The sequence below is a fragment of the Cottoperca gobio genome, chromosome 17, assembly GCF_900634415.1.
Source record: "Cottoperca gobio chromosome 17, fCotGob3.1, whole genome shotgun sequence".
NCBI classification, from domain to species: Eukaryota; Metazoa; Chordata; class Actinopteri; order Perciformes; family Bovichtidae; genus Cottoperca; species Cottoperca gobio.
This window is the reverse complement of record NC_041371.1, coordinates 21,244,644-21,258,957: the sequence shown is the minus strand read 5'-3', so window position 1 is coordinate 21,258,957 and position 14,314 is coordinate 21,244,644. Positions and strand designations below refer to the sequence as shown.

General features: G+C 45.3%; 1 protein-coding gene across 1 annotated transcript in view; it reads left to right on the top strand.

The window, feature by feature from the left end:
* The window catches only part of LOC115022426 (uncharacterized), a 47,909-nt gene that overhangs the window by 6,633 nt on the left and 26,962 nt on the right, over positions 1-14,314 (top strand). Inside the window, exons 11-33 of the mRNA XM_029453402.1 lie at positions 111-202; positions 866-1,035; positions 1,145-1,298; positions 1,373-1,449; positions 1,531-1,711; positions 1,799-1,954; positions 2,428-2,561; positions 3,495-3,653; positions 3,834-4,017; positions 4,111-4,322; positions 5,779-5,967; positions 6,352-6,494; positions 6,613-6,772; positions 6,872-6,955; positions 7,494-7,631; positions 7,818-7,934; positions 8,007-8,099; positions 8,273-8,493; positions 8,614-8,807; positions 9,299-9,553; positions 9,628-9,857; positions 9,980-10,144; positions 10,865-10,942. Of these exons, the coding sequence (XP_029309262.1) occupies positions 111-202; positions 866-1,035; positions 1,145-1,298; positions 1,373-1,449; positions 1,531-1,711; positions 1,799-1,954; positions 2,428-2,561; positions 3,495-3,653; positions 3,834-4,017; positions 4,111-4,322; positions 5,779-5,967; positions 6,352-6,494; positions 6,613-6,772; positions 6,872-6,955; positions 7,494-7,631; positions 7,818-7,934; positions 8,007-8,099; positions 8,273-8,493; positions 8,614-8,807; positions 9,299-9,553; positions 9,628-9,857; positions 9,980-10,144; positions 10,865-10,942 (3,586 nt within the window). The remainder of the gene's footprint in view (positions 1-110; positions 203-865; positions 1,036-1,144; positions 1,299-1,372; positions 1,450-1,530; positions 1,712-1,798; positions 1,955-2,427; positions 2,562-3,494; positions 3,654-3,833; positions 4,018-4,110; positions 4,323-5,778; positions 5,968-6,351; positions 6,495-6,612; positions 6,773-6,871; positions 6,956-7,493; positions 7,632-7,817; positions 7,935-8,006; positions 8,100-8,272; positions 8,494-8,613; positions 8,808-9,298; positions 9,554-9,627; positions 9,858-9,979; positions 10,145-10,864; positions 10,943-14,314) is intronic.

Below are 14,314 nucleotides of genomic sequence, written 5' to 3'. Positions count from 1 at the left end.
TGACAGCGTCCCCAGTTGGTAACTATACTGACATCTCTCTGTTTGTTAGTGTTTATGATATTGCACTTTCAAGAGTTGCCTAAAGAGTGTGTTATTGTTGTGCTGACCAGCTCCAGAGTGTTTCAGCTCAGTGGAGACCACAGAGAGGAGATCAAGGGACCAAAGAGTCGAGTGCAGAAGACCACCTGCACACCAAAGACATGTAAGTCCTCAAACACTGTGTACATTAGACAGTTGCCTTATTATTCTATGAGTATGTGCTGTTGATTAATTAAAGTGCCAATCCTCAAGATTTCAGTCCTGGTTGATTTGACGACACATTGGCCTTTTCCCATCATTCTGTGAGCTGATCTGTGATCTGATTTTATGCTACACACTCCATGAGTCTGCAAGTAGTTGGTTACCTGGCTGAGAAGTTGGAGGTGCTCAGCTTGTTGCCAGCAGGCAGCTCTCCATCTAGTAGCTCACTGTGGCAGCTCCTGACTCTTCCATTACTTCCTGCAATATGCCAACTCATCCGCTGTCAAAAAATGCCGAAAAATGACCGTTGTCTTGTTCTGTAGTCAAGCTCACTGACAAAACACATTGCCACAGACTCCGCATTCCTAATACTGCAGATACACACATACATATTCCTGTGTGTGTGTGTGTGTGTGTGTGTGTGTGTGTGTGTGTGTGTGTGTGTGTGTGTGTGTGTGTGTTTGTACGTGTTCATGTTTTATTCTCTGATCTGACATAAATTCAAGTGAATCAAAACATTAATCTCACAAAGTCAAAGTCAGTAATTGTGTGATTGATCAGCTGACTTGGTCACATGATGGTCACATGTCAATAGACACTGATCTCTGCTTCCTTTGCTTTGCAGGGTCCAAGATGGTCGGCTGGCAGCTGTGCTCCAACGCCTCTTACCCATCACCTGCCACAGATGTTTCACTTCCTGCTCCAGGACCCGTCCACCTCTCCTTCCGGCTGCTCAAGCTGGACAGAGGGCTCCATTACTACATGCTGGAGGCTGCCTACTCACTGCTCCCTCAGGTGAGAGGCAACACAGACATCTACAGATGAGTTCCATCATCGAGATGATTCTCTCTTTGTATTTCCCTAGCTGAGATCTCTTTATCTAGTCTCACAACTTATGTTTCAGAGAGGCGCCTGGCTCCCCAGAGAGGCCTCCATCCACATCCTCCTGGCCACACCTCAGTCCTCCATCTCCAGGGACATGTCTCTGGACCTGACCTTCAACCCTCACAGACTGCTGCTGAGGATCACCCATCCTCTGAAAACCCTCCACATACAAGGTCGGTCACAGAGAAGCAACATAGCAACAAAAGAACGATCAGGGTTTAATGGTTTAAATGTGTTGTTTTCTCAGGGCAACTTGAACAAGAGAGGAACATAAAGTCAGGAAAGCTGGAGCTGGTGATTGATGGTGTTCATTATTACATTATGGTTAGTTTTTATATTTTCTGAAACATTTCATGAAAATAATTTTCCAGTCATAAAAGATGATAATTAAGTTTGTTTCTTTAGGGTTTGGTCGACACTCAGGCCATGCTGCCAGAGCAGAGGACACGCTATCACCTTGAAGCCAAAATGGCCACTGATGGACATCCCATGATCCTCTCTGCTAATGTTACTCGTGGACTGGGCAGGAAGACCAGCTTCTCTGCCACTGTGAAGAACGTGTTCAGAGAAACTGCATCTCTGTCAGGTATCCAACTGAAAAGAAAAATAATTAGCATATTCAACATTTCAATTTGACAAGTAAGTTAGCTGTATTCATCATTCCCCTCATCAGTGTCCCTGGAGCGCAGGCGTGATGCCAGCAGCAGGCAGTACTCTGTGGAGGCGGAGCTCCTGCTACCGGGTGTGGTCGGCACCAGGATGCTGGGACTGATGGAGCAGAAGGGCTCACTGTGGAGCTCCGCGCTCAGGCTCAAATATGGTCTGGGAGGTGAGTTACTGAAAAAGGTTTTGAAGCCACACAACAGTTTAAGCAGGAGTAAAGTCTAAACACAGACACGCTTTCTACAATAAGCAGTAGTCACGGTATTTATCTGCTCCAGCTCAGATCGGCAGTGATGGTCACATGACACCCTGGTGGACACGCTCATTTTTCACCTCTGAAGTGAATATATAACAAATAAAATCAACAGGGATTTAGACAATTATTATAATTTATTAATGTACAATTAAAATGCTCTTCTCTAAGCCATCAGACTCTTTTTATTAAAACAGTCATTTTTATCTCGCTTCTCATTGTAAAACTCTTTATTCAAAACCGTCGTTGTTACTCTTTCCACTGTTCCAACACACACCAACTCTGCTTTGAGAGCAACACAGAGACTTTCTCATCTTCAGGGATAATATGTAGATCACAAATAATTCACCAACATCAGTTTGCTCTGACCTTTGACCCCTACACAGGTGACGCCCGGCACCTGCGTCAGGAGTGCTACACGTCTCAGAGACTAAGGAGGGAGAGGGACTCAAACCTCACATACACCATGAGAGCAGAACATGAATTTTACTGCTCCAACACGGCTCCTATCAACCACAAGGTACCTGGAGACCCACAGCGTGTTAGTTCACACAAGTCGTTAGGAATATCCGAAGGATAGTTTGGATGTTTTGCAGCGAGGAAACAGACAAGAGTCCCAGCATAGAAGCTAAACGTATTTTAAACACCTAAAACCATGTGTACGCTATATTTAGATCATTATCCCCGCTTTACCTTGCTGTCAGACAACCCTTTCTGACGGGGAACTGGAGCTGTTATCTCTGCGCTCTTCAAAGCTACCAGACTATTGAAAACAACAGTAGTTTTACCTCACAGAACACAGGAGTTGCTGGTCTACCGCTGCCTCCATCGGTTAGTTAGTTTGTGTTATTGTGGGACTTTGTTTAGTTCTGAGTCACCAAAGTCCCACAATAACACAAACTAACACCGATGGAGGCAGCGGTAGACCAGCAACTCCTGTGTTCTGTGAGGTAAAATCATTGTTTCAATCCACCTTTATTTATGCACTTTTTAAATGTGCGCATAAAAAAGGTGAGTGGAAACGCAGAACATTTGCAAACAATTTTGAAATATCCAAAAGATTTTCTGACTGCACAAATGGTGCCTTCTACTTGCTTACCTCGATTAACAACTTCTTATAATCGCCTAACGCTAGTGGATGGAGATTAATTTCCATTTTCTTTTGCGATTTTCTCAAACTTCGGTTGAAGTGCAATACCTGACTAATGCTTTGCTTCTGTGCTGTAACTCCTGTCTGTTTCTCTGGGAGCCTGCTGATCATCATCTACTGTAGGTAATACACTGAAGATGGATAAATATCTCATACAACCCCACTACAAAACATCTAAACTATCCCTTTAATAGGAATCTTTATGTAATGCTTATCATATGCCTTCAGAGACTGATCCTAGTTGGGTGAACTAAGTAACTGAGCAGCAGAGCTTTTTGGTTTCTCTTCTCTGTGCGTCCGCAGATCCACCTCAGGCACGAGGAAAGCCCCGTCCACATCGAATCCTCCCTGGACATGAGCTACGGCAAACACTGGGATGAGATCAACAACAAACGCACACTTCTTCTGAGCCAGTCTTTCAAAAACCAATCTACACATAATCACACCAGCTACACACTGGAGGTAAGCAGACCTCTGTGAAGGCTCAAAAAGCTTTTTATTCAAAACCAGCACACATGTACATTTATAAATGCCCTGGTCAGATAATCCTTGTATTTAAATTATCCAAGCATGAACCCCATCTTTTTCTTATCTTATTTGTTTCCAAAATACAATATAATCTTGCCTCTCATGTTATTCCAGTTCAGTCTCCAGGTGCCGGAGAAGAATTTAAACTACAGGACTCAGCTTCTGCACTCTCACCTGAGGCAGCTCGGCTCTGAGAGCAGCACTCACCTCAAAATCAACTACAACAACCTGATGCCACTGGTGGCTGGACTACACTGGAAAAGCCCTCCCAAAGACACCCTGCAGAAAAAATGGGAAGGTAAAACGACTATATTTAATTATGAATGTTTAAGTTAGTAATGGGGTCTATACCGGCAGTCAGGCAAATCACGTCTCTCTTATAATCGTCCAGGCACATTTAACATGGACACGCCGTGGCTGTACGTCTACACTACCCACAAAGTGAGCCAGCAGCAGTGCCACACGCTCCAGCTCACCTCAGAGCTGACAGCCAGCAAGTGGCTGACCATCCGTAACCTCATGCTTGAGGCTTTCTACAGGGACAGGGGCAAAGAGAGGGAGGCCCGCCTGGAGCTCCACACAGCAGCCGCTACCTACATCCAAGTAAGGAGAGGAGAGGAGGGAAGGGGAGAAGAGAGGGGAGGGGAGGAGAAGAGAAGAGAGGAGGGAAGAGGAGAAGAGAAGAGAGGAGGGAAGAGGAGAAGAGAGGAGAAGAGAGGGGGGGGGAGGAGAGGAGGGGAGGGGAGAAGAGAGGGGAGGGGAGGAGAAGAGAAGAGAGGAGGGAAGAGGAGAAGAGAAGAGAGGAGGGAAGAGGAGAAGAGAGGAGAAGAGAGGGGGGGGGAGAGGAGAGGAGGGGAGGGGAGAAGAGAGGGGAGGGGAGGAGAAGAGAAGAGAGGAGGGAAGAGGAGAAGAGAAGAGAGGAGGGAAGAGGAGAAGAGAGGAGAAGAGAGGGGGGGAGAGGAGAGGAGGGGAGGAGAAAAGAAGAGAGGATGGGAGGGGAGGAGAGGAGGGGAGAGGAGAGGAGAGGAGAGGAGAACAGAAGAGAGGATTGAAGAGGAGATGGGAGGGGAGGGGAGGAGACGAGAGGAGGGAAGAGGAGAGAGGAGAGGAGAGTAGGGGAGAGGAGAGGAGAAAAGAAGAGAGGATGGAAGAGGAGACGGGAGGGGAGGGGAGGAGACGAGAGTAGGGAAGAGGAGACGAGAGGAGAGGATGGGAGGAGAGGAGAGGAGAGGAGAGGAGAGGGGAGGAGAGGAGAGGAGAGGAGAGGAGAACAGAAGAGAGGATTGAAGAGGAGATGGGAGGGGAGGGGAGGAGACGAGAGGAGGGAAGAGGAGACGAGAGGAGAGGATGGGAGGGGAGGAGAGGAGGGGAGAGGAGCCGAGAGGAGAGGAGGGGAGAAGAGAGGGGAGGAGAGGAGAAAAGAAGAGAGGATGGAAGAGGAGATGGGAGGGGAGGGGAGGAGACGAGAGTAGGGAAGAGGAGACGAGAGGAGAGGATGGGAGGAGAGGAGTGGAGAGGAGAGGAGAGGGGAGGAGAGGGGAGGAGAAGAGAGGGGAGGAGAGGAGAGGAGAAAAGAAGAGAGGATGGAAGAGGAGACGAGAGGGGAGGAGAGGAGAAGATACGGGAGGAAGGGAGAAGAGGGGAGGAGAGAAGGAGAGGAAAGGAGAGGAGGGGAGAAAGAGAGGGGAGGGGAAAGGAAGGGAGAAGGGAGGGTTATGTGTTTATATGTGAGGCACCATATGACTAAGGTAAACAGGAAAAAAAGAAAATAAACTACAATTATAAAAAAAGAATGCACTAGGAGGTTTACAAATAATATATCAAAAACAAGAAAAGGTAACGTACAAATATCAGATTTTTACTACACAATTATCGTGGCCTAAAGAAATCACAATATTGTTGTGACATCTACAGAAAATTATAATAATTAAATTAATATTATCAGTCAAATTCATCAGTTGTTTTCATGATATGGATTTTATTTGTCACGACCAACTAAGAACATTTTACAAAATGTTTCCTTGCATGTTGCTCTCCAACTCCTCCTGTCTCTCTCCAGGCACGAGGGTGGGGCGTGGTGGGGAAGCGAAGTGTGAAGGCCTCTGGCTCATTGAGCTCGTTGTGGACTCCACCCTTGAAAGGAGACGTTTCTCTGGAGACCTCTAAATCCAGCCACACCCTGCAGATGACCTCCACCTATGGCAAGCACAACGTCAGCCTCACTGCTGCCCTGAACACTGTGGATAAGGTGGGTGGTGTCTGTGGATGGTGTGTTCAGTTAAATGCTTTTACACTTTATATAATGACCATTGGTAGATCATCAGATAATGGGGCCCTGGGCACAGACACGTAAAGAGCCCCCACCCGTAAGAACAAGAGAACTTCTGGTCGTTTGCGTTGTTTTGGTCGTATTTTGGTCGTATTTTGTCTCTTTCGATCATTTTGTGTGACTTTTTGGTTTGTTTTGCATCTGTTTTATTTTTTTTGCATCTCGTTTTGGCCATTTCCCGTCTGTGGTTTTGTGTCACTTTGTGACTTTGTAGCAAGAAATGGTAGTAGTAACTTCAAACAGCCCAGCAGGCCTTTTCAGTAATCTGTCCATGAGAGTGATTGATCTACTAACTTCTTTAAGAATTTGAAAAAGAGGCAAGCAATACTGAAGATGACCTTCTCCAAGCCGAAGAGTGCGTCCACAGAGCTGGAGTTTGAGGGCGTAGTAGAGGAGCTGAGGAAGGACAAGAAGATGTATCAGAAAACAGCAATGCTCCAGCTCAGGTCTGTGCCTCTATGTGAATGAATCTGTTGATGTATTTTCGGATGGTTGTGATTATATTACAAGAAGCAATGGTTGCGTGAACAATGCTGACTTTAATAGCGACGCCATATCGCACAGACAGCCCTTCCAGACCGTTCCTCAGACCCTCCTCCTGCGGGAGACTTTCACCGTCGACCTCCTCAAAGGCCTTTACATCCTGGAGTCTAAAGCGGGTTTCCATGGCAACAGAGAGGTCGTCCACACCCTCACCCTCGGCTACCAACCACCAAGCCCTTTTGTAAGTTCAGCGCGAGGTGAAACTTAAACAGGAAGTGAGGGAGTATGTTTTTACTGTGCTCTGAGATTAGTATTAATTGTGGCTCTCCTCCATATTTAGGTTTGTTCCGCTCTCATCCATCCGTTCAGCTCTGACACTCTTCCATCAGACTCAGAGGTCTGTGTGACCATAACCAGCAACCAGGTAAACTGGCAGCCTTCGAAACGCCAAACACTGACTTAAAAGAGATTTTAAGTCATTTTAATTGAATCCAACATTTAAGGAAAATATCATTCAACTTCCTAAGCTCAACAAACATATAATATATAATATTTCAGTAATGTTTTTGTAATAAAATAAATAATTGTCTTAATGTAAGTAATCAACTGGGGAGGTTTCATGGTGATATCTATTAGTTAAATCTTTTACTCTTTTACTCTTTTACTCTTTTACTCACTTGTAGCGCCTTCATTTCTAGTCCATGTCCCAATGTGTGATATGAAACATGTAAAATATAAATCTAATCATACACAAAACATGCAGAGTTTCAGGAGAATTGAATGTCAGAGCCATATGTTGGATTTGAACATTTAATTCAGTGTATGATAAGTATACTCTAACTGAAGCGAAATAGTCAAAGTGCATGTAAAAACATGGAAAATGTATTATCTAACTTGTATACTGTAGGGAAATATTGGGAACCTTTGTGTATTCAACACATGTTTTCTATATCCGTTGTTAGACCCAGAGAGACATACAAGGGAGGCTGCGTGTTGGCAGCAAGGAGAGACTGACTTTCTTTGGACAAGTTCAGTTAGACCCTTTGCACTCAAGTCACCAAGCAATAAAAGTCAGAGCCAACTTCAGCCATCAGCTCCAGGTAGACCGACACGCTTCCATCAACATTTTACTGATGAAACCCTTGCCAGGTGCTAATTTGTGTGATGTATGGTGATTGCAGTCAGCATTGTAACAAGTGATGTAAGTCCACCTCCAACAGCGTACAGTACAGTTTACAGTAGAATAGGCCAGACTTGTGACCAGTTGGATGTTATTACTGTTACAGCTGCAGCTCCCCTCCTCCGCTACAGTGGAGGGAAATGTATGTTGGAACCCCAAAAACAACACTGACTTTGATTATCAGGCCAGAGGGAAACTGAGAATAGAACGACAGGAGTGCCAAGTGAGTAAAAACCAACTCAGCGTTTTAATTGCTTAATCTGCAGCAGTTCTGATCATTTTCTTTTCTTTTTAGCTTTCTGTGCAGCTCAATGGAACGTCGGGACGAGTCGGTCTTTATTCTTCTCTCAGACATCCCTTCAAATCAAAGATTCCACAAACATTAGAGGTGAGTCTCTTCTGTGTTTCGTCAAATGATTCAGTGGTCCAAAAATGGTCAAATGAAAAAGAAGTCTTACAACATATTCAGTTTGGGAAAAAAATAAATAACAGTCTCTGTCAGGGTCTTTTAGCATGTGAGCTTTCTTAGCTATCTTCTCATTTTACTGATTTTACGTTAAGGTAAAGGCCACTGCAGACGTTTTTGCAGTGGCTGGCACAGGAAGTAGCTCAGTACATGTGAGGGCTGATGGGAAGGACAGGGTGAAACTGGACACCCAGATGTCCCACTCCTTCCAGAGGGGAGCCAGAGCCGTGGGACTGAGGGTGAACGTATCCCAGAGCCTGCTGCCTTCGGCCACTGACCTGCATATCAACATGGCTGCCAACATTACCTCGGACAGGTATCATTTTTTGTCAGATATCACAGATCTACAGTGACGATAATATATGTAATAAACAATGTTGAATGTCTCTTTATGGACTTTTGAACTCATTGCATTACTGTGCTCTGTCTCCTCCAGCGTGTCTCTACATGGCTCCTATACACAGGGGCACGAGGCTCTACTGGCTCAGGTCAAAGGGTCTCTTAAAGACACCCGGGGCCTCCAGCTGGCTGTGTCCGGGGACCTGAGGCACTCTATGGCCAACCTTGCTATTTTGCCTCCAGTCCTGGGCTTAGACGGGCTGCTGGGACACTCTGACACCCTCATTGAAGGTAGAGGTTCATTAAATGCAGAGTATTATGTTCTGCCACCAGGGGTCTCTCAATCCAAACAATAACAAAAGACGGAGTTTGGTGGGCTCGTGAAGTAGCTTGGGATCATGGGGGTTTATCATTGCAGTCAGCTTCTCCCGTTTAACATTCATTGTTCATCGATCAGGAGGTTTTTTCCAGGGAGGTGAATTATCCGCTAAGGTTTCGTTCTCTCCAAAACAAAAGGATCGGTGATTAAAACCGGTAAAAACACTGAATAAAGTGGTTTCACGTTAAAAATCTTTCATCCGGTTAAACTATATATTTAAAAACCAGCAAGATCGAAAAAGTGTATCGTGGCAGACAGATTTCTCTAGGTTTGAAGATTGTTGGAAACATTTGGGATAATGTAAGCACACAACGGAAACGTTATATGTTATACTTTTAATAATACATGGCATGTCATTTAGTTTGGACATTGCCTTTATCACTTTTACTTAATGTCATTGTAGGACAGCTGAGAGTTAGAGTGATGGAGACCTTGTACAGTGTGGAGCTGAGACATCAGGAGGAACCCGGAGAGTCTTCAGACAGAGAAGATGAAGAGGGCATGATGGGAAAGAAATTTCATGTGGCCCGTGATTGGCTGTGTGTTTGGTCAGGGGCGGAGCATTTGTGCGTGAATGCAAGCCGCCGACTTGGGAATGGAGGGACGGGTGAGGTCTACACCAGACTATCTCACTCCTTCCACCTGCTCAATGCCACAGGTAAATCATTACTTTATACATATACACAGAATAATGTGTCCTGGAGTCTCAGTGTCTGTGTCTTCTGGATACAGGTGTACCTGCCAGCAGTGATGCCCAGGCGAGGTGGGCCCAGGATGGCGGTCGACTGTCAGTCCTTGCAGAGCTGCACGCTGGACCAGAACATCTAAAAGCTGAGTTTAATGGAGGCAAGACAGACCAGGTAACACCACGATGGGAGTACTTCTCCAGGCTGCAGCATCAAGTCAAAGCCCTGCTGAAAAGAGGTGTATCAAGCTCCATACAAGCCGAAGCACATTATCAGGTGCAGGACTATCTTCTATTTTCCTATCCCTAGCAAGTTCATATTTCATTTACAAGCGTAGATGCATCAATCTGTTGTCTTTCCTCTATCGTTATTTGTTACGTTTTTCTTCCCACTGTTAGTTAGAAGCAGGAGGCCTGGACACAGGCTTGGTCCTTCACATGGGAGACGAGAGAATGGTTGACATCGTCTTTAATGTCGGATTGAAAAACAGCACAGCTATATTGGTAGTGTCTCTATGGCAACAGATGAAGCTGCTCCAGGAAGTCATACCCACCTCTTTACAGGTGAACTTAACATCACTTACACAAACATTAGAACTCTGGCTGTGTCTTTATTCATCTTAACCCATGATCTTTAGTTGTAGAGCATTGTGTTTAAGTCTTAAGTATCACTATGATATGAAAATATTGCTTTTTGAAATAAATGGTAGACTGTAAAAAAATAGTTTATTAATGTAATCACAATTTAATCGTTATCAGCTCTTTTCAGGTATGATACAATATATCATTGATAAACTAAACCACACAATAAATTATACAAATCTAATGATTCAATATCATTAGCATTACTAAAATGTATTAAACATTCTTAATTATAATTTCATTGTTTGTTAACAAAAAATAACTATGAATTTACCATTTATTAACTAGTTAGCTGTTTCCCCCTGTTTCCAGTCTTTATGCTAAGCTAAGCTAATAGGACACTGGCTGTAGCTTCATCTCTACCATACAAATCTTCTCGTCTGAAGAGAACGAGCACATTTCCACATGCACATTATTTAAGAGTGTGCAACAGCACACCGTGATCACTAGTATCAGATGAACCACTAAGAACAAAACACAAATATTGCTTCAACAATAAACATGTGTTGTTTCATAATAAGAGCTCAGATTAGCATGTCGGTGAACCACAACATTTCATGTGGCTGGTCTTAAATTCAGTCTCCTCCTTCAGTTTCTTCTTTGAAAAACAAACTTTGCAACAGGGGGTTTTTGTTTTCACAGATGAACTGCACAGGGGACGCCACTGCAGAGCGACTCTCAGCCCAGTGCTATGGAAATGCAGCAGGTCGCCCTGTGGAGGTACGAGTCTTTCGCTCCTATAGACCACACAACAGGCTCTGCTATGGCCTGTCGCTCGCTCACTTTAGCCTCAGCGTTCAAGCTAAAGGCTGTTACAGTCGCAATGGCCCGACAGAGCTCAGAGCTAACCTCACTCACTCCTCCGTGCTACTGCTGACGTATCTGGGTGTGCCCAACAAATCTAGTCTCAGGCTTCTGCTCCGGCCCGGGCCTCAGAGGTGGACCCTGGGGGTCGGGTTGGTTGTTGGCCCTCGGAGAATGGACTTGAATGTGGTACTGAGACTGGAGAGGCCCGAGCTATATGGCTGGCACGGGTTGCTTGAGTTTGGGAGCCGCAGTGCTACACACAGGGCGGAGGTGACAGGTCGGATGAGGCTGGAAAGCTGGTGTCACATCTGGGCAGATGTCAGTGTAGCATGGGACTCAATCACCTCAAGTCTGTTGCTGTCTATGCGCTGTAAAGGGGTGGGGAGGCTGACATGGTTTCAGGTGAGGAGAGTTGAGGGGGGTGTACCACATACAACCTCTTTAACAGTACATGGGCAAGCAGGGAAAGATGGCCTTAAAGCTTCTTTGGGTTTAGAAAACGAGCAGGACTCCTGTCAGTGCCTCTTGTCTGTACTGCTGAATGATGGAAAGGCGGAAGTAGGCTGGACCCTGCAGCATCACTGGGCCGCTCTTACCTCCCTTATCCCAAACAGAATAGACCTTCAGGGGTCAGGTCAGCTCAGTGACACTTCCCTCTCTGGAAGTGCTCGGTTCTCTTTCAACACCCGCTCTGCTCCGGTGGACCTGACTGCTGCCTGGGAGCCCTCCACCCCATTGAGGGTCATGCTTCAGAATAACCTGACCACCACGGGTGTACCAGGGGAGCTCACCGTTAGCTTGTCGACCACGGCTGGTCGGGCCGAATTGGAGGTGGAAAGTGATGCGTGCTCCGTGCTTCTCCTGGCATATCAACGCAGAGGAAGAGCAGACAGGAGGAGCAGCTGGAGCTTCTTTGTCCACCAGCGATGTGTCTTACTGAAGGTCAGAGAGGAAACAAGGAAAAGTGGCCGGAGACTTGTTTCCCAGCAGGAAGAAAGCAAAAGAAACATCTTCACTTCGGAGATGACTCTTGTCTTTCCATTACAGTACAAGATGCATTGATAAAACAAATACTGCGTGATAAAAGTATCAACAAGACCATGGTTGAAATTAGCGTTAACGTCTGTCTGTCTGTCTGTGTGTGTGTCTGTCTGTCTGTCTGTCTGTTCTGTCTGTCTGTGTCTTGTCGTCTGTCTGTCTGTCTGTCTGTCTGTGTATCTGTCTGTCTGTCTGTGTCTTTCTGTTCGTCTGTCTGTGTCTTTCTGTTCGTCTGTCTGTCTGTCTGTCTGTCTGTGTATCTGTCTGTCTGTCTGTGTCTTTCTGTTCGTCTGTCTGTGTCTTTCTGTTCGTCTGTCTGTCTGTCTGTCTGTGTGTCTGTCTGTCTGTGTCTGTCTGTCTGTGTGTCTGTCTGTCTGTCTGTCTGTGTGTCTGTCGGTCTGTCTGTCTGTCGGTCTGTCGGTCTGTCTGTCTGTCTGTCTGTCTGTCTGTCTGTGTGTCTGTCGATCTGTCTGTCTGTCTGTGTCTTTCCGTTCGTCTGTCTGTCTGTCTGTCTGTCTGTCGGTCTGTCTGTCTGTCTGTCTGTCTGTCTGTGTGTCTGTCTGTCTGTTCGTCTGTCTGTGTCTTTCTGTTCGTCTGTCTGTCTGTCTGTGTGTCTGTCTGTCTGTTTGTCTGTGTGTCTGTCTGTCTGTCTGTCTGTCTGTCTTTCTGTTCGTCTGTCTGTCTGTCTGCCTGTCTGTCTGTGTCTTTCTGTTCGTCTGTCTGTCTGTCTGTCTGTCTGTCTGTCTGTCTGTCTGTGTGTCTGTCTGTCTGTCTGTGTGTCTGTCTGTCTGTGTCTTTCTGTTCGTCTGTCTGTGTCTTTCTGTTCGTCTGTCTGTCTGTCTGTCTGTCTGTGTGTGTGTCTGTCTGTCTGTCTGTCTGTCTGTGTCTTTCTGTTCGTCTGTCTGTGTCTGTCTGTCTGTCTGTCTGTCTGTCTGTCTATCCGTCTGTACATCCCTTTGGTCCAGACTGAAACATGTCAACACCAATGGATATATTGTCATGAATTTTGGTACCCAAACAGAATAAAATGTTATAACTTTGGTGAACTTCTGTCTGTCCTCCAGCACATCATCAGGTCAGGTCAACACTTTAAATTGTCCAGTACTTTGGTTTATGACCGAGTACCTGCAAAACTAATGACGTCATAGTTTTGCATCTTAACAATGTAAACCCTTTTGCACTTTATGTCAAATGTAATGCAGGGAGTCCTTTCAGCAATGGTCTTGTTTGTGTATTTCAGTATATATGTTTTAAATAGATGTATTGATGATTAATTAATGTTAGGAAGATATATATATATATATACATGTAGCCAGTGTCAAAAGGGAGCAAAGGGAAAAAATGCCCCAAAACATTTCAGTATGCCCCTAAAAACTGTGAGCAAGGGGTAAAATTATTTACCAGTTTAGTTCAATATCCTAATCCTACATTAAGCCTCATACAATTCATTTAATTGTATGCACTTTATGCATTAATAAAAATGCCCCCAACATTTTGTAATGCCCTAATTTTGTAGACAGTGGGTACAAAAGTTGCATCACCAATTATTTTTAAATTACCTACACTGCACTCTACATGTGTCACAAATATGTATAGAGAGTGACTGTATCTTATTAGCAGAGATGGGGGACTCGAGTCACATGATTTAACTGGAGTCAGACTCAAGTCACAAATTGGAGAACTTGAGACTTGCTTGACTAACATTGATCTAAGACTCAACTTGTCTTTGACTTTGTATTTATGACTTAGACTTGACAAATGAGTCGAAAGGAGTTTTTGCATTGAGCTATGCATATTGCTCTCACTCTCTCTCACTCTCTCGCTCTCTCACTCTGTCTCTCTCTCTCGCTCTCACTCTTGCTCTCTGTCTCACTCTCTGTCTCTCTCACTCTCTGTCTCTCTCACTCTGTCTCTCTCTGTCTCTCTCTCTCTGTCTCACTCTCTGTCTCTCTCTCTGTCTCTCTCTGTCTCTCTCTCTCTCCCTCTCACTCTGTCTCTCTCACTCTCTGTCTCTCTCACTCTGTCTCTCTCTGTCTCTCTCTCTCTGTCTCACTCTCTGTCTCTCTCTCTGTCTCTCTCTGTCTCTCTCTCTCTCCCTCTCACTCTCTGTCTCTCTCACTCTGTCTCTCTCTGTCTCTCTCTCTGTCTCACTCTCTGTCTCTCTCTCTGTCTCTCTCTGTCTCTCTCTCTCTCCCTCTCACCTTCTGTCTCTCTCACTCTGTCTCCTCTCTGTCTCTCTCTGTCTCT